Source organism: Antennarius striatus, chromosome 12, assembly GCF_040054535.1.
Source record: "Antennarius striatus isolate MH-2024 chromosome 12, ASM4005453v1, whole genome shotgun sequence".
Lineage (NCBI taxonomy): Eukaryota > Metazoa > Chordata > Actinopteri > Lophiiformes > Antennariidae > Antennarius > Antennarius striatus.
Genome location: NC_090787.1, coordinates 20175292 through 20195297, shown reverse-complemented (window position 1 = coordinate 20195297; position 20006 = coordinate 20175292). Strand labels below are relative to the sequence as shown.

The following is a 20006-nucleotide window of genomic DNA, read 5'->3' as shown; positions in this document are numbered from 1 at the left end:
GATTCCTGGAACAACATCTGAAGCCTCAGTCCAGAAGAGCGCAATCCTAGGAACAGCTAAGATACTGACAGAACCCTCAGACTCCCAGGCCTCTGGTAGAGGACCCGGGCTTGAGGATGACACACAGATACCACCCTGAAAGGGTGAGAGGGACATTTTTATATATATATATATATATATATATATATATATATATATATATATATATATATATATATATATATATATATATATATATATATATATATATATATATATATATATATATATATATATATATATATACACACTGTGTATATATATATATACTGTATATATATATATATGTATATACTGTATGTATACTGTATATATATATATATATATATAGTCGATCTTTGACCTATGCAAGTAGGTAAGGGTAAAATGTTGAATTCAGGGGTGTTGCGGGATGTTGCAGTCTGTGACTGCTTTGTTTGGTGTTGCAGCACTCTTATTGCACGCTGTTGTCCTATTGTTCTTCAAAAAATTGATCAATGAAATAACCGGCCTCATCTTGAGTCAGCTGGGAGAGGCTCCAGCTCCCCGTGACCCCTTCAATGGGGTAAAGAACGATGGCTGGTGTGTGTGATCTAGCCCAGAAGGGGGCGGTATTGCGCCGTTACGGTGGTTTGCAGCCCGTCGAGCAGGAAACGGAAGTGTAGAAGAAGAAGACGGAAATGGTCAAAGGCGACAGAAGGAACTGAGACGGTTGAGAAGCTGAAGCTGAGACAAAACAACATCCATAAGAAAGATGCGTTGGTTTGAGGGCTCAATTCCTGATGCCATTAATTCGGCGAAACAGCGGAGTTGCGTTTTTGTTGTTGTCATAACAGGTCAGTGTTTGTGCGGTGATTGTGTTGATGTGTCAGTTGCTAACACCATCTTGTGTCCGATGAAAGCTTATAGGAAGCTAGTCAGCTGGTTGGATTTGATATTATCAGTTATCACAGCTAGCAAGCAAGAAGACACAAAGGTTAAATACAAAAGCACGTTGTGGATCTTTTTCAAAAAAATGACGCAAACCTTTGATAAATATTGCAGAACCAGCGTCACCACAAAATGACGTTCGGCTACGCTGCTTCGTTAAGTTTGTGTTGGAGACAGCGACATGCGCGTTGAGTAGTTCAGGTGGATAAACGGCTAGAAAAGGGTGTCCGACCTGGTAAATACCAGCTAATTGTTTTTTTAATGGGGTATTGACGTATCAGAAGTCATATTACGACTTGACAGATGCGGCCATTTCCTGGCTGACAGGCTTCAGTGTCGGGTGACGTCAACAAAACGCGACGTTCGAGTAGAAGAGTTTTCATCAGTCCTTCGCGAAACGAGGTTTCGCAGGGAGTCAGACATTCTCTTACGGCACATGTGTCAAACTCAAGGCCCGGGGGCCAAATGTGGCCCGCCAGGTCATTATATGTGGCCTGTGAGAGCATTAAAGGTCAGAGTGTCTAAAAATAAATGGGTCAAAAGTGTGCTGTGACCAAAAACCACTTTTCCCACAATGCAGTAATCAAGCTTATTTCAAACATGTTTGTTTCTTATTTGATGGAGTTCTGGGGGTTTAATTACCTGACAAAATCATTTATGTTAGAGAAACAAACATTTCTTAATAAAACTGTAGTGTTTGTAACTTTAATAAGTAATAAATTCAGAGTTATTAACATTAAGAAGTAGTTGCATTTATTTTACATTACATTGAGTTACATGCAGTTACATTTATAAGTTACACCTGGCCCTTTGGGGACAGCCGTTATGCTGATGTGGCCCTTGGTGAAAATTGGTGTGACACCCCTGACATACAGTTAGATCGAAAACCATTTTTCTGTAGCATCATATCAGACACACCTCTGCACGTGCAGAGTGGTGACAAAATGTTTATTCGGGTTATCGATCATGCGTGGATGTCGTTCTGGTGGGTTTGCTGATCAGCAATGTAAGTTAACTGCTGATGATGAACTGAGCAGGTCGGTCATGGCCAAAACTGAAAGTATCCAAACAGAGGGGCAATCGACATAATTTAACCAAAAAAATACACTAATAAATACAATATCCTAATACAATATCCTACTGCTACTGTATAGCACTAGGGTTTTACATTTATTAATGTAGTTTTTGGTTTAAATTAAGGCTTGTGAATGATGCAAGTTAATTATGGCAAGATAGCAAATCAGTGTGAGCATGTCATGTTTTTTTTACATTAGCCAAGTTTAAAAGTAATTTCACACTTATCAGAATTTATGCATAGATTGTCCGGTTCAAATTTGTCAGTAGGTGTGAGTGTGTGCGTGAACGGCTGTCTTTTGTGTGACCACATGATGCAACAGCAACACATCAGCAGTGTTCCCCCACCACCCACCCGTAGTTCGCTGGAATAGGCTCCAGCAAACCCCATGACCTGCAAAAAGAGGAAGAAGTGGTAGAAAATAAATCAATGATCAATTGGTTACAACCAGGGTGCAATCTGTTGGGGGATGGGGGGAATTACCCCACCCCCCCTCTGGATTTTACTTCTGCTGAATGAATTTTCCTCTCGGTGGTGTAGAGGCTTCACAAGCTTTAATCCACTGAGTTATACCAATGGTCTGAAACATTCAGAGTTTAGCCTTCAACAAACTGTTAATGTTTCCTGGCAGAAACCTAACCCAGCCAACACTGGTTCCTACCTGGGCACCAGTTATACCCAGGAGACCCAGTACATCGTTTAGCTCCTACAGGGGGACAACCCTGTCAATGATTTTAAAAAAAACAAAATAACAGGCAGATTGTGACAAGGCCCGGACGTCTAGACTAACCGATAAGTTTAATTCAAGTGCGAACACAGTACTGAACAGAGTACAGTAATCCCTCATCACTCATGGTCAGTGCGTTCCAGAAACCACCTGCAAAAATGAAATTCCGCGATATAGCAACAAGCTATTTATCTTATTTATGGTAATTTAGACATTTAAAAAACCCTCCCCATACTGATATTAAACAACCTTCTATCTGTATTACCTTTTCCCACACTCTTACCAACTGTTTAGAGCACTTTTGTGTCTCACAGAAGCCCGAGACTCACAGCACGAAGCACACTTCCGAATGTCGTCAGCTAATAGAATTGAGCATACGGTATCACGTGACTGCCTACCAAAAATCGATGAGGTGAAGGTGCGAATGTTGATGCGCGCATCCGCGAGGGTGCACTGTATATTTGTAATTGCTTGTCTCTTGTACTTGTGTTCTGCTTTTATACTTGTTCCTTGCACCTGAATCTTTTTTATGCACTGACAGTTGTCTTAAAAATGTTTCTGCACACTTGTGTATGATAACATTAAAGGCATTCTATTCTACTCTATTCTGATGCTTCGATCTATATGAACAAAAGTTACCAGTAGTATTTTATGACTAACACTTTTTTTTTCTTACCACTGAACCTGGGCTTGCACTAGGAGCTAGTATGACTAAGCCACTGTTGCTCAGTGTAAACGAACTGAGTAAGCCACAAAAAGCCACATCCTGTGTCAAAGACAGCAGCTTACTATAACAGCAATTAAACTTACAAGTAAACATTGAGTAATATTTTATATAACTGTATTTCACATAATGAATGCAACTTTTCAATTGTTGGGGGGTGTAAAACCACACTTGTTGTGGAGTGTGTGTGGGGGGCACACTTAATTTCTTTAGATCAATCGTCCTCGCCTTGTCGTACACCAATTCGCGGGTTTAGCTTGTAAAAAAAGAATCTTTTTGTTTTTCATTGGACGAGAGGAGGTCATGAACCGAGTGCATATTTAATGATCGGGAGCGTTCTGGTCACTTCGGCTATTTCCGTCGGCATGCTTCGGCTAAATTCCGTCGGCATGCGGAAATAGCGGCGCTATCGGAAATAGCGGCGCTAACGAGTGAAAAAGTTGTAAGTTTTAGCCTTTTTTCCATAAAAATAAGAACGCCACTGTGGCTACACATGACTAGCGCAAGCCCAGCTGAACCATTGTAGACGTGTCACACTTTGATGTATGCATTTCAGCTCCAGTACTCATTGGTGTTTGTCTTTTTTCTCAGGAGCTGATGAACAGTCTGCAAATCTGATGTCCAGCTGGGAGGACGGCAAAGTTTCAGAGGCAGCGCAAAGTTGTTGCATTGCAATCAAAATAGATGCTAAGAGGTATTCATGCTAAGTATATCGCAGATGAGAATTTCATACAATTTTCCACTGATTAGATAGATAGATAGATACTTTATTAATCCCGGAGGAAATTAGATTTCCGCTAGTTTTAATGCATTCATTTTCTTGAAGACGCGATGATTATAATCATCTCATCTTCAGCCGCATAGCTGAAGTATGGGTTACGGGTGTTGCTGGAGCCTAGACCAGCTGGCCATGCTAAAGAAGAGCGGTGCACCCCCGCTGAGATGCCAGCTCATTGTGGGGTCACATGGAAGACAGGATCTCATGGATCTCTTCAGTCCCACTACTATTCCATGCAGAAAGCAGGAGCCTGAGGTCTTAGAGGTGTACTCGTCCATCAACGTATCTGAAGTCAGTAGGTGTTAGGGCACCTAAGGGGTGTATGAGATTCATTCTAAGTCCAGTACCTTAAGACCCTGGATATGCAGCGATTGTTTTGGTTGATGCATTTCTGTCAGATTTTATGGCGGTTGGGGACTGTGTCTCTGGATTGGCCGAATAGAGTTGTGGACTGGAGGGTGTGCTCCAACTACAGTGGATCACACTCCTCAGCCAAATGTGCTGAAGAAAAAAGGTTTCGCATTGTTGCGGAAGTCGAGGCAGACATCTTTCTCATTGCCAAGCAGATGAGGAAAGAAAATCAAGGCATTGTCGGTGAAATTGCTGTGGTAAATGACTTTGGTTATCTTGCTGTTAATGATGATGCTAATGGGAAGCATGGATAGAGCACTACAACTCCTCAACATAGAATTCCCATGGTCTGTAGAGGACTTAAATGCTGAGCCTGTTGCTGCCCCCCCTGTGCAAGTGACACCCTCAATAGCTGTAAGCTTGGCTAAGATGATAGCTAGCAAATCACTTGGTCTGCTCAAAGCTTTCTCAGAAGTCTCATGCAAACTTGTAGTCTTGCTAACTTGATTCTAGCTGATGGAAAAATACCAGCTGATTGGTATTTGTTAACTTGTATAAGGGAAAAGGTGATGCTGCTGAGAGAGGCATTTATAGAGGTCTCAAACTTGCAGGACACTCTCTGAAAGTCATCAAGAGTTATTGAGACAGTTGCCCATGAAATACTTGATTAATGCAGTTTGGATTTGTGAGCGGAAGAAATACAAGTGACACAATATTTGTTGTTTGCCAGCTACAAGAGGAATACCTTGGTATAGATAAAAATCTTGTCCTAATCTTTGTGGATCTTGAGAGGGCTTTTTGACCGTCTTCCCCTTGAAGTGTTGTGGTGGCTGAATGGTTAGTTGTTATGTATGCTTACGCCAGAAGCAAATTCCATGTTAACAACTCTTTCAGTGAGGAGTTCAGTGTTCAAGTTGGGGTCCCTCAAGGCAGGTGAACATGGACAAGACCAAAGTGATGTTCAGTGGCCCAAACCCAAACTTTCTGAATGACTCTGGGAAGTACCCAAATTGTGTCTGCCGTAGTGGCATGAGTAGCAATTCCATATTTTTACAGACTGTTCTCAATGAATACATGAGAGATGTAGTGGCATTAAAGGAAAGACTACCATGATCTCCGCTTTAGATATAGTAGGTGCCGTGGAACATCCTGCCCTTTGAACAAAAGATCCTGTGAACATTGATGTTTGACAGTCAAATGCTTGATGTTGTTGATTCATTCTGCTATTTAGTGGATGTCCTTACTCCTGGTGGTGGCTGTGAGGCAGCCACTATTAAAAAAACAAGATGTTTAGAGAACTCCTTCCAGTCCTTGTGAAAGATTGTATGACAGTTGTGTAAGGAGTGCAATGCTGTATGCTAGTGACTTAAGTTGACTTTAAAGAAATGACAGGCCCATGTTGTGGTGAATCTGCCATTTAAGTCCAGATAATGGTATAAGGAGAGCTGTCCAGAGAAAGGCTTGGTCTCATTGACCTTAAATCTCCTGTTCAGTGTTGCTGACTTCACTGGTTTGGCCATGTTCAGTAAAGCGCTTCTATCATACATTTGCTTGTGCCATCTCAAATTCAAAGGCTGTTGCTGTCCAGGCAGACCTCAGCAGACTCAGTAGGGTTGTATTGGTGGGGACCTGGGTTAAGTGCAGGGACACCCTTGACAGAACGCGTTAGTGTACCACAGTCCACGGTAGTAGCCAGTGGACATAAAACTGGATAGTGAGCGAGTTTCGTAGTGATGAAGGAGCTCAGCCGAAAGGTCTCGATTTGCCGGTCAATCTACGTTCCTACTTTCACCCATGGTCATGAGCTTTGGGTCGTGACTAAAAGGACAACGGCTTGGATACAAGTGCTAAAAAATAAGTTTCCTCAGATAGGGTGAGGGAAGGCCTAGGACATGCTGGAGAGAATATGCCTCACGACTGGCCTGGGAATGCCTGAGAATCCCTCCACAGAAGGGCTATAGCAGGCGTCCGGACAGAGGGAAGTCTGGGCTCAGACTGTCAACTCCTCAACCCGGATCCGTATCAGCTGTAGATGATGGATGGATGAATTTACAAAATGTGTGCAATATGTGGAACCTGGCTTTTGATGATTTTGTGATGTCTCTCCCCCCACCCCCAACCCTCCACTCCCACAGTGAGGCATGTGTGCAGTTCTCCCAGATCTGTATCTTTGGTGTCGTTTAAATGACAATGTTCTCTTGGTTCACTATAGATTGCAACTATTACAGGGTTAGAAAGGTGATTTATCTCAGAGTTTTAAATTCTCTAAAAAGTTGTGTATCACCTGATAGAGTTCCACCTGATATGTGTACATCATTGTGAATTTTTGAGCGTACATATTTAACAGTAGTAGTCAAAAAGTCACTAATTAAACAACCGCATAATCAAATAAAATATCAAACCTGCACAAAATAAGAATGGCCCTCATGATGAGATGTCAGCTAACCTGTTATTTTTGAAATCTAAATGAGAATGCTGGATGTGCCTTACTCTTGATCAGAATGTTAGTCTTTGGTGATAGTTAACAGTGCTACTCTCAGATTGTGTATCTCAGATTGAGTTTAAAGTCTCAGTGTTAATAAATGCCAGTTGCTGGTACCTTTTCCTTAACCCACCCACCCTCTAAGATCCAGTGGTGTGCATACCCTCAAGTTTCTTTATTGGAGAGAATGGGATTCCTTTGGAGGTCATTGCTGGCAGTGTGTCTGCTGAAGAACTGATGAAACGAATCAACAGAGTTCAGCAGGTATGGATTGCATAAACCTTTGTTTGGGCGAGTGTTTCCTTTTTCTAAACTTTCCTTTAATATTTAAATTTGCTCTCCACAACACCCTCTAATGAAAAAAATCATGATTATTTTGCTAGTCTCCCCAACCCTTTATGTGAAATATAGGCACAGGTGTGCACCAAGTGCATATACAGTATCTAAAGATACTGTATATGCACTCAGATGCCAAGGGGCTTGCATTCATCCTATTTGAGCAATCAATGTTCAGTTCACTTTGCACTCCCAAAAACTCTGAAAAACAGGAATCGCATTCTTCTTGTCTATTTATTACTGTTGTTATACCCCAACATAATTAGTGGAAGAGATCACTATGGATATGTGTCTTCTACTGATTGTTTCAGCAGATAAGTCAAAAAAATGCTCTTTTTATGAAAATTCATACGTTTATCCTAAAATGAAGTGTAATTCTTTGTTTCTTTTTCGTTTCTGAGAATAGGTTGAATGAATTTAATTTGCCATCACACAGTTGTACAATGAAACCTAAGGGTATCTCCTCTTAGTGGTCTAAAAAAGAAGAATATTAAGGAAATTGAAAATAGATTAAACATTTTTCAGTTGTTTTCTGTTTCCATGGTTTCCAACATTGTGATTTGTCCTCAGTTAACAATGTGCAAGTGTTGTATTTTAACAAACCCTTCCTAGGGATTTTTTTCAGTCAGCTTGAATATTGAATATGTGATATTATGATTCGTTAGTAATATCACAGCATATTGGTGATGAGATATGTTCATAACTTGAACTAATTAACATGCTAACAATGGTATGGATAGCTCCTCCCTCATACAACAGTAATTATGTGTTGGACTTTAAACAGCAGTTCGTTTACATTCAATGTTAATGGAATAGCTGACCGAAGCAGATGCTGCCCGTGACTGACTGAGTGCCCAGAGCGGCACTAGATGCGAGCGCCTGTTTAGTGCTGCTTGCAGATTTAATTGATTTATTTGATTGAAAATTTTACCTGGATCACTTCCTCACTTACCCAGAAGTATACACCGAACATCCATAATATTATGACCACCTGCCTCATGTTCTGCATGTCCCTCTTTGGCTGCCATTACAGTCCTGATCTGTTGAGACATGGATTCCACTAGATCTCATTGATTTAAAGATAATCATTCTTAAAAGCCTCATTTATCTGTGGTTATAATGTTCTGGTTGGTTGGTGTTTACTATGTAGTCCATTTTACATATTTTGTAGGATTACTGATTGAGTATATCTTACTGTTTTCAATTACAGTACCTTGTTTTTCTTCAATATGGACCACTGTTCACTGTTTATCCATGCATAACCCAAACTTAGATGTGACAACTCTCCAATATTTGAACTACTGCCCTCAAAAGCAAATAAACTTTTGCTCCTACTTTATTACAGATGCGTGGACAACATATTCAGGGGGGGACAGTGTCATCAGAGTCAAATCCTCTAGCGGAGACCAGGCCACTTGACAACATGACCACAGAATCTGCTCCAGCATGCTTTAATCAATCAGCAGCCACAGAATCAACGGCAGTACTGGAAACGGGTACTGTATGGTAGTGAACGTGTATCGCACAAGGTTCCACTTTATATTGTAGGAGCCAGTGTACAGCAGGTCTGTTATAAAATGATATCCTGATGCCACTTATGGATGTCACAATATTGTTTGTACATTTGCTACGCATTGGCTGGTCATGGTATATGTTGTAATCACTTGAAAACACATTTGGATTTTAAACAATAAAATGGTTCCAGTGTTAAATGTAAACTTTTATTCTTTGTATTTCACTTTTCATTTTAAGACATGACAATGGGAATCTTGAATAGATCAATTCATTATAAATTTGCAGGACTGGGTTGAATTAAACAAGATTCCATGAGGGGACCATGTATGAATGTGCATAAATATGTGACAGTGTTTTTACAAAAATGTTTTAATTTGTTGATTCCTGTTTCCATTCAAATAGCACCACCCTCCAACATAGAGAGTGCATCATCAGATACTTCTGCTCAACATGCTCAGAGTGATGAAAAGCTGGAGACTAAGATGGAAAGGTAAGAGATGCTCATGCTTATTAGTCCAGTCGTCAGTTATAATTACATGAGATCTAGTAAGTCAAGCGTCTGCTCTGCTTTTGTCTGAAGAATTCGAACATACCATTCCTTAAGACTGAAGAAATCTGTTTCGTTCACAATTATATAGTCGTTCAAAATGCAAAATTTAAAAAAAAAAAATGGAATTAACCGTAGATGGAAATAGACATACATTTTCTCTCCACCTGATGTTCAGGGAGAAAAATAAACTTTGCTCTCTCAATTACCTTTTGATATTAGATTTTCACAACTTACTGATGTGTTTAGTTTCCTGTGAATATCTGGACATTGGTCTGATCAGAACATGATCCTGAGTAAAAAGAAGCTGTTCTCCAAGGCTGAAAAGGTCAAAATAATGACAGAAGTGTCAAGTTAATTGTGTACTGACACAGCATAGTCTGTGTTGGCTGCCCAACAGCAGTAAAACTGGGGCATGACCCCAGAGTCTTACTGTGCTGTCCACACTGTACCTGTTCAAAATTCTGACTACTGAAATTAAAGATAGGCTGTATGTCCAAAACCTGGATCTTGACAAAAGCCTGTCACGGTCTTAAATAAGCTAGTAGGCTGCAAAATAGGAACCCCAGTTCTGCACTTGTGCTTGTTGTTTGCTCATAGGGTTAAGGTTATCAACTACTCAGAAACATATTTAGTTTAGACTTTTAAATAAACTTTTGTATGAAATTAGACTGTCTAATCCTATCACTTAGTGAATTTTAATATGAATCCACTTCAAATATATCTTCATTCAAATACAGGTAGTCAAAACGAACAAAAAACAAATGTCTTTGGAAAGTTTCTTTGTGCAGGGTAAAAGAGCCAGTCAGACAGAAGAAGAGCCTACAACATCAAAAAAAAAAAAGCTACAAAATACCAGCTTTTATGCTGTTAGTATACTTTTATTTTGTTTTTATCAGTCACACCTGTGACCCATGCTTCGAATAAGCGACTGAAGATGAGATGATTACGATGTTTTTAACAAAATGAATGATAGATGTTAATTAATTTTTTTTATCTTTGTCAAAGTAAATTTGTTATTCTATCCTGTCAGGTTGAACAGGAAACTGGAAGAGAAACAAGAGCAAAAGAAGATGGGAGAGGAAGAGGTAAGGACAATGTGTTAGTATGAGGTCAATTATGAAACATTCCCAATGATAAATACGTTTTTTTCAAGCGAGGATTAACCAGCGCTACTGATTATCAGTGTGCTGTCGATTAATCATCTGGAGGATGATCTGGACAATGTTTGATTTTAACTTGTTAGCCAGATACAAGCTGAAGTGACTTATGGTCAGAAGCACAATTTTCTGCTAGTTGTCGATACAGGGAGCATGTGTTTTCCAGATCCTGGGAGTTGGTGTGGTTAGGGAGGACCTCTATGTATGTGTAGAGACCTGGGAAAAAAGTGTATTTCATAATAGGACCCCTTTAATTGTTTTTTTTACACAATATTCAGTACCACATAGTAACACAGTTGGAATTTTAGAAATGTATGCCCTTAGCCTTCTCCAAATGAGCTTTGAGGTGGTTTCCTGAATTGATTTTCACTTCACGTTTGTGCCTTGTCAAGGTTCATTTGTAGATTATTTCTCCTTCAATTGTATTATGCAGAAGTTAGGTTGGTTACACAGTTTGACTGCGCCATTACACAACTGTTAGAGCCAATCAATAAAGAGAAACAACAGTCCAACATTTCTAACCTCTAGGAACTCCTTCAGGACTGTTGGAAAACCATTTCAGGGAACAAGCCTAAGAAACAAAACAAAGCCTGTTTTGAGTTACTTCACAATTTTATTTACATTATTCCATTTGTGTTTGTAGTTTTGACACCTGTGAGAATCTACAATGTAAATAGTACAAAATTGGTAGCAAAATGTCTCAGCATCTGGAATGGAAATGTGTAGAACACTTAGCAGTGTGAGGGTTTAGTTTTTCCAAAAGGCCCCGTATATTTACACTCTAATAAATGTTATACTATAAGTTGACTTTGCCAGCTTGTCTTTACTACTTCTGCCTCCAGCGTCCAATTTTTTGTTTTTACAAAAACATATTGTGTTCAGATTGAAATGCAATCCAATACATCACTAACATACATTTGTTTGTTACATTTGATTCAGAATAAAATCAAGAAGGAAATTGAACGTCGGAAAACTGGTAAGGACATGCAGGACTTTAAAAGAAAACAAGAAGAGGAGAGGACCAAGAGACTTCTGGAGGAACGCAACAGAGAAAAAGCAGAAGAAAAGGCTGCCAGAGAGAGAGTCAAGAAGCAGATCGCCTTGGTAAGCTCATATTTTCTTCTTAGGTTTTTAATGCATGCTCACCAATGATAACTATTATCAGAGACATTGTGTTTCTCACTTTGTCCATCATATTCTCATTGACGGAATTTCTTCAGGTTTGGGCACAGATATTCACTTGGACCTATAGTGCATTCAAATTATACACATTTTTGACGTGGCATGAGTGCATGGATGGCCATGAGTGGCAGTGAACGTGTACTTGGCATAACAGATGATAGCAAGGGCACAAATGCATGAAAAAGGACAGTCTTTTCTGCACAATAAGGCGCACTGGACTATAAGGCGCACCCTCAATAATTTGTTCTATAATTTATTTCATATATAAGGCGCACTGGATTATAAGGCACACATAATTAAAAAAAAAAAAAATTATTTGAAAAACTGCAGCGGCTGTAGTTACGCAATCCGTCCACTAGATGGAGCCGCGCTGCTCAGGCAGTCATGATTGCATTCCTGACTTCCTGACTACCTTTGAATGGCCCCTATTGTTATGTCAATAAGCTATTCTGAGCCTCATCAAGGAAACCTGATCACTTGATCACTTTGCCATCTTAGAACGAAGTCAACACGCATATTAAAAAACCTGACATTAAAAACTGGTTAAATTCATTACGAGTGCAGTCAGTGGGAACAGAGCGGATTATTTCCTGATCTGAAGTTCGAAGCAGATATTTAAGCTCCGATGTTCGTCTTCGTTTATTAATTAAATATTGTTTCGATCGATCGGTAGTCCAGTCGGAGGTGAGGTGCAGCTATTTTCTGCTGTGTGTCCTAAACAATTTTTTAACTAGTTTTTAATGTCAGGCTGCTAATTTACTGGCAAATATGACGCTGTTTTACTCCTAGAACTGACTTTAACGTCGGTGTCTCACCGCCGTGAATCTCACCGCACGTCACTGCAGACGGAACACAACCCTGAACGCGCCCCTCCGCCGCCCCCCCAGAGCTATCAACTACATTTGTAAATCAATGCAACACACCAGACACCTTTGTCTAGCAGTGACTGCTCATGAAATTTCAGAAAAGGCTGGAAGTTCAGCTTTGAGAATCTTTCATTCACCTTTATGCCAGTTTCTCCGTGTGTTTCCACAGACTAATAGAATGGACCGTCACTAGATTCCAGATGACAGAACAATGGCATTTTTAAGACCAATTCAGTTTAAAGTGGGTTATTTCTGACGCCAAATAGTTAGAAACACTGCGATCAGTCAGTCAGTCAAACTTTATTAATAGAATTGTTGAAAGTTCCTTATGTTTTGCTTCGTAACCACCAGTGCTCCTACAGTCTGCTCTACCGTCTGAGAGCAGCTCAGTCAGAGCCGGGACTTCGGTGACGCCCCTTGACTACCGTTGTTAGGGGGCGTGGGCCCGAGTGCCTTGTGAGGGGCTCCTCTGGTGGGGGAGTGCGGTATGACTGGCGGCCAGACTGCCGGCTTTTTTACAGCGATCATGTTTTTAACCAATATTAATATGAATATTAATCCATATATAAGACACACGGGATTATAAGGCGCACTACGGGTTTATGAGAACATTCTAGGCTTTTAGGTGCGCCTTATAGTGCGGAAAATACGGTAACTTCGTCATTCACTTCTTTCAAAACTTTAAAACCCAGATGAACGTTTTTTTGTGATTGCGTGAAGGGAAAGTAGGTCGGGGTAAAATTTTGAATTCAAGGATGTCGCGGGATGCTGCAGTGTCTGACTGCCTTGTTACATTTTCTGTCCCTTCTGTCCTGCAGGACCGAGCTGACAGAGCAGCACGTTATGCCCAAACCCAGGGGGAGGAGAAGGCTGCCAAGCTCGCTCAGCAGCAGGCCAGACAAGCAGAGCAGGAGGCCAGGAAGGAGACATTGCTCAGGGAGAGAAGGTAATAAAGAGAGATGTGATTTATACATTAACTCATTATTTACATGTATACACACCCACACTATATTGTCGAAAGTATTCGTTCACCTATTTATCTACCCGACTTATATATTTTAACCTTTTCCCATTGTAAATATTTTTATCTTTAATCTATATTATATTGTACTTACAGTAATTGTTCTTGAATGTGTTTTTGCCGCACCAGCAAAAACTCAAGTATCTTGTATGTGCACACTTGTTCATGAAAAGATCTTTGCTAGATCTATGTATTTATTTATACATAGTTATGCTCAAAATAATAGCAGTGTCTTTAAAAAGGTGAGTAAATGTCAAAATTCATCAAATAAATTCTACTTTATTGAACACAAATGCATTTGGGACAGTACACATTCTATTTCAAAGCAAGAAAATTGGAAAAAGTAATTAAATTTTGTATTTAATATAAGACATTCTTGAAAATCAACTTTGCTGAATATCCTAAATTAATATTTTGTTGACGACGTGAACAAAATTCACGTTCCGACCTCAGATTGTAAACTCATGAGTAGATTTTCTTGGAGCTTTTTTTTTGACACGGCCATAGACTACTGGAGTAAATACGGTAATAGCGCGACTCAGTCCAGCTTACCTGCTCTGTCAGCGCACCTGGAAGTGAGAGTAGTGGCTCACAAACGAATGTTCACTAAAGGTATCGTGAATTTTAGGGCCACATAAAACATCTTTTAGTGATGGGACAGTTGTGAAGAAGTGCTTAAAAGCTGTTGTTGAGACATTGTTTGAGGGAAATCGGAAAGATGAGACGTGTGGAAAAACAAACAAATCCCGACGTCAGCTTCAACAGCAAGCAGAAAATCAGAAATATTAAGAGATAATGTCCTGACACTGCTTGATGCAGCTTTTCAGAGAGCACTGTACAAACCTGTGGCCGTTTATGCGCAACAATGTGAGGTGGCTTAGCAAAGGCAATGTGATGAAGCAGTTCTGGTCCATTCGGGGGGAAAAAGCAGCTTTCTTGGAGCAGTGCAAGAGTCAGAGAGCAACACAGTTTTCACTTCTTTTGCAAGATGAGCACAAGATGAATATGACTGCCTATTTGGTTGCTATGACATCACATCTCAATGAGCTCAATTTAAGGCTGAAGGGCCAGAATAATTGTGTTTCATGTTTTTGTGTTTAGCACCATAGCGAGGATACAGTTCCGCCTCCCCGATGGCTCATCCCTCACCAACCAGTTCCCCTCTCAAAGCAGGCTGCAGGAGGCTCGGGATTTTGTTGTTCAGGTTAGTTTGAATGTGTTTCCATATAGTCTCTGCATTTGTACATGTCGATTTGTTCAGTTTTTCCAATACTCCACATTAAATACTTGTTCATCACTTAGTAAAAAAGATATTTAACAAAAATCAGTATAATGTCACAAAATCGTGAATCACACAACCAGCCAAGTTCAACAGGCCAAGATACAGTAGGTGTCTGGGCCAGCCTTCTTTTTTAGCCCAGTAGGGGTTAACACTGAAGGTCATTGTCTACATTTCATTCTGTCCCGACCACCTTCCTCTCACACCCAACACCTACATGTCCACTTGTAGCACATCCAAAAACCTCTTTTTAGGAGTTCCTCTTTCCTAGCCTGGCAGCTCTATCTTCATCATCCTTTTGCCGATTCTTTTTTCTATCCGTACCACATCCTCGTGTTTCTTGTCTCCTTAACATCTCACCAGTATTGAGATATTCACTTGATACACTCATTACTCTCTGGTCCAGTTTGGTCCCATTGATTCCAATTAAAACCACATTATTGAATTTTAATCTCGACATATGAAAATTGTAGTTTTTTTGTTTGAATCTGCGTCATCTCCTCTGAATGCATGACGCCTGTAATCCTTGTAATTAGCTGTTTTACAGAGGTTTTAACTTTTCAAGCACTGTTTGTTGATTGACTGTAAATCGATGCTAATGAAGATACACAGCACTGCCACCAGTGTGTATTGTCTGTAAAGGTATACATTTCTTTACAGTAGGGACAGCGGTGTGTATCAGCGCAGATTAGTTTACAGTAAACTTTTGCTCATGGTATTGTAATCCAATAGGAGAAGAAGAAGAAAACATTTTAATGAACGCTCGACCAGTTTGTGCATCCAACAACAGAGTCAACTGTTGATGTTGATGATCTCCTGATGTGCAGTTGTTACAAGAGTTTGGTTCTTGTGGTATTACTGCTGAAAGTGGAACAAATGGATATTAAATTAAGGGGGAAATTATCTTTTCACAGTAGTAACTGCTCTTTGAGCACCTAACCCTTAAATTAATTTATGAAAACATGATTCTGTGTTTTCTGGTTAGGGTCTGCAGTATAACGCTGATCATTATTTGCCTAATGATCCTCATGAAGTTAACCTGCTCTGTTCAGTGTAGTGTGTTATAGCCAGGGTGTCGGTGTAGCATTATACAGCCTAGAACCCAAAGAAATGTACATAATGTGGTAAAACAGGTGTGAAATCTCATGACTTTGGGCTATAATTGACCACTTTGGGTTAAATAATATAACATTTTATAGTATACCGTATAAGCCCATATGTTACTTCATGAAGATTCACTGCCCAATATTTTATGCTTGTGTTTTCTCAGGAGGTGGGAAACCGTTACAATAACTTCTCCCTGGCCACCATGTTCCCTCGGCGGGAGTTCACCAGTAAAGACCTGAACAAGACTCTGCTGGAGCTGGAACTTGCTCCCAGTGCTTCCATAGTGCTTCTACCAGTAAGTAGACCAAAGTCCAGCTTTCATACGTTCATGCAGTCAGTCGATATCCCACGTAACCCCCGAGGCAGTTTCACATCATGACACTAACCTTGTGTATAGCTACATGTGTTTTATTTTTACAAGCAACCCTATGAAAGCCTGTGTATTTTATGACATATTTGGATAAATGGATATTTGATATCAACCCAAGTAATACGACTAAACAATTAAAAATGAAGAAAAGCCTTTTTAAAATTTTTCTTTAACATGTAACTTAAAGAGAATGCAATTTCTGGTGAGGACTGTATTTGGACACCCCTGCATATTTTCCCCATTTAAGATAATTGTCACCCAATCAACTTTGTTACCCAACATTCAGAAGTAGCCTCATTTACATCTTTACATCTTGCATGTATACAGTGATCCCTTGTTACTCGCTGTTAACGCGTTCCAGGACCACCCGCGAAAAACTAAATGCCGTAATATTGCGACCAAATATTCATTTTATTATGTTCAAAATCATTTATGAAATTGTTTACTTGTCATAGTACGTCGATGGATTAAAACTTCAAGTGTTAATTCAAAGGTGGTCAAATAAAAATTTGAATTTTTTTTTTAAATTCATCAATTAAATTTCATATGTCAGCACCAGGTCCAGAGTGTGATTAATAAGTAAGTAAACTGTAGCAAAGAATTCTGTGTGTTGCTTTCTAGGATGAGTGAGACAGACTGAGACTCAAGGTTCCAATAATTCATATAGCCCCCATTACTATAAAATATTACTACCTCCAACCACCCCCCCGCTGAAAAACGCAATTCACATCTATGAGCCTCAATTAAATCAACAGTTGCAATCGTATTTATGTCTATAGACCAAATTTGTTTTTCTTATTGTAGTGACTGAATTGATCGAGTTGATTTCCACTACATTTCTATGATTTTTCGATTTTTTTTTTTTACATTAGATTTTATCAATTTATTTAATGAATTTTAGGTTGTTGGGAGACGGCCCCTCAGTGTCATTGCTAGCAGGAAACTGACTTAATGGAAGCACAAAAATGCATGTAGGCCCTCACCTCTGCTCCTGACATCAGCTCTGACTTGTCAGAGTTTGGAAACTAAATAAAAAACAGTTGGTGTGATTACTTGCAGATGAGAGCTGCACCCCCCCAGGATGAGATGAATGTCATCTCTCCGTCAGACCAGGTCTACCCCAGAAACAGTGCCCTACAAAGTCTATCCATTAGCTGGACTCAAATTCCAGGGTTTATGCAAAGACATGTCGCTAAACACATTGCCACTAGTCAAAATGCAAATTCATCCAACGGATGGATGTCCTTTTCATTTATTCATTCTACATACAGTGTTGGAGTCAGTTGACCTTATTACAGGGGGAGCAACTGCATGTATTTCTAAAACTGTTGAAATGGCTCATAAATATCTTTAAACATCACAAATGTATCTGAATGTTGTCTCCTCAGCATTCTAGCAGACCAAGTAATGCAGTGGCTCTGTCCTCTGGGGGAGGGATCTGGACTTTCCTGGGCACACTCCTTTACCCCCTGCTGGCAGTCTGGAGATTCCTCAGCTCTTTCCTTTTTGCAACCCCACCCCCTCGTGGAGCGACATCCAGAGACCCCCCCCAACAGTCTAGTTCTTACAGCGGTTCAGCCTTCAGCAACGCAAAGAGGTGAGAGAAATCACTGCTCGCACATCACAAATAAATAAAAAAGCAGTTCAGACACTCGATCAATGAAAGCAAGACTTATCTGCACAACAAACCAGTCAAAATAACAAAAGATTCTCCCACGGTGGTCAAAAAGGTAAACGACAGCAGGTTCAGACCAGATCATGACCAGACGGAACTGTGAACGACAGTCTCAACATTCTGAAACCTCTTCAATAATTTCTTGGCTTTTTCCTGAATTAGGTTTTAAAAACTGCTCGTGAAGGGGCCATCTATCTATTTATAAGCTTCATTGTTAGTCGCTATTTATCAAATTTCAAACTATAGTTGCCATTTGACATTTAAATATCATTACTACTGTACTTTAAATATGAAGGTACAATTCAGTAAGACTTATCAGAAACAATTACAGCACATAAACCAACACATAATGAAATAAAATGCAGATATACCTTGGTTTACATCGTCGTTTCATCGTTGTTGATTATAAGTCTATTTTCAAAAACAAATACCACTAGCTTTACCTTTGCTCTTATCAGCCATGACAAACAGGAAAGTATCCAAGAGGGTTTGGGTTAGGGTTAGCCTGACGAGCTGAGGTGCTCACAGATTCACATTCAGGAACAAGATGGGGGGAGATGAGTGTTGGAGATGCACAACCACAACGGTGCTGCTCGACGGGGGTTGTGGGAGGAAGAGGAACTACAGTAGTCAGACATGGCGGCAGGCAGGTGTTCGTATCTACTTATGTTTGTCAGTTCGATGTTGGTATCTTGAAGACTAGCTGTATTCAAATCACTTCAGACAGTGCTCTTTAAACGATAATAACGTGCTAGTACAGAACATGACTTGATTGCTAAATGGTAAATGACTGATTACCCTTGTATTTTGCTATTTTTCTCATTTTCTCAGAGAAACTCCCTCCAAGGACAGTGCAGAGAAGCGACCCAAGGACTTCAAGAAAGATGGTAAAATTTGCAGATTCCAAACTCAAGAGGACAGTGAGGAGGACAACAACACGTGGAATGGGAACTCCACCCAGCAGATGTAGTCCAACGACAGCCGTTCTCCCTGCCTTTCCATCTCGTAGTGTCATTAGTTCCATTGGATCAGTTCAGGGTTTGTGCTCCTCTTCAGGGCCGGTCTACAAACTGCTCCAAGCCCCACCCACTCATCTCTAATAATAGATTGAAACACCTCCAGAATGAGTTTCTGTATTGCATCTGTATTGACATGATTGCATCTCCAAACATGGGCAGGCTGAAGATCTTAATTTAATCCTAATGCATTGTTATAGTCACTGATTTTTAGAGATGTTCTTCTAGCAATGACCACTTTATCACTGCTTATGATACTGGTGTTAATTATTTTGCTTCAGGTGCATAAAATGTTTCATCAAACAGCCGTGAGCCGTGAGCAGTCAAGACTCCTATGACGTGAAAGGTCACTTGCCAGTGTGTGTTTCTGTTAGTTCACTACGCTAGTGCTCCTAACTCAGCAATGAAAATTAAATCATCTTTTTCCCAAAATGTTTAAATTGTGAATTTGACTTTTATTGTTCCTGCTAACATTAGGTTATCCTGATCCAGATTAGTTTAGACTTTGAACAAAGCTACACTTTTATTTTGTTCTGGGTGATCATTGTTTTGGGTTTTTTTTTAATTAAAGGCGACCTTATCTGCACTCATTTGATTGCCTGATCACATCATGAACCCACATCATTAGTGTGAGTGCTGGTTGTCGTCATGTTATTTAAAATTGCAGCTTGAGGTTAGCTGGAAAGAGGCACAAGCAGCAGGGATGAACACTGCCTTGAGATATTCACAATAGCTACCATTTACTAATCGAAGCTGATGACACCTGTAGTTTGAAAATGGTCACATAACTTAAAGACCAAAAACAATATTCATTCATCTTCTACCGCTTCATCTGCTGTGGCAGGTG

General features: G+C 40.0%; 1 protein-coding gene across 1 annotated transcript; it reads left to right on the top strand.

The window, feature by feature from the left end:
- The first annotated feature begins 694 nt into the window (after positions 1 to 694).
- On the top strand, positions 695 to 19749 carry ubxn4 (UBX domain protein 4). Its single transcript, XM_068328624.1, has 13 exons — positions 695 to 854; positions 4066 to 4168; positions 6739 to 6767; positions 7231 to 7349; positions 8767 to 8917; positions 9339 to 9426; positions 10517 to 10571; positions 11583 to 11747; positions 13510 to 13637; positions 14814 to 14916; positions 16262 to 16393; positions 17857 to 18065; positions 18975 to 19749. The coding sequence occupies exons 1-13, from the start codon at positions 773 to 775 to the stop codon at positions 19111 to 19113; spliced, it is 1503 nt and encodes a 500-aa protein (XP_068184725.1). The 5' UTR covers positions 695 to 772; the 3' UTR covers positions 19114 to 19749.
- The last annotated feature ends 257 nt before the right edge of the window (positions 19750 to 20006 follow it).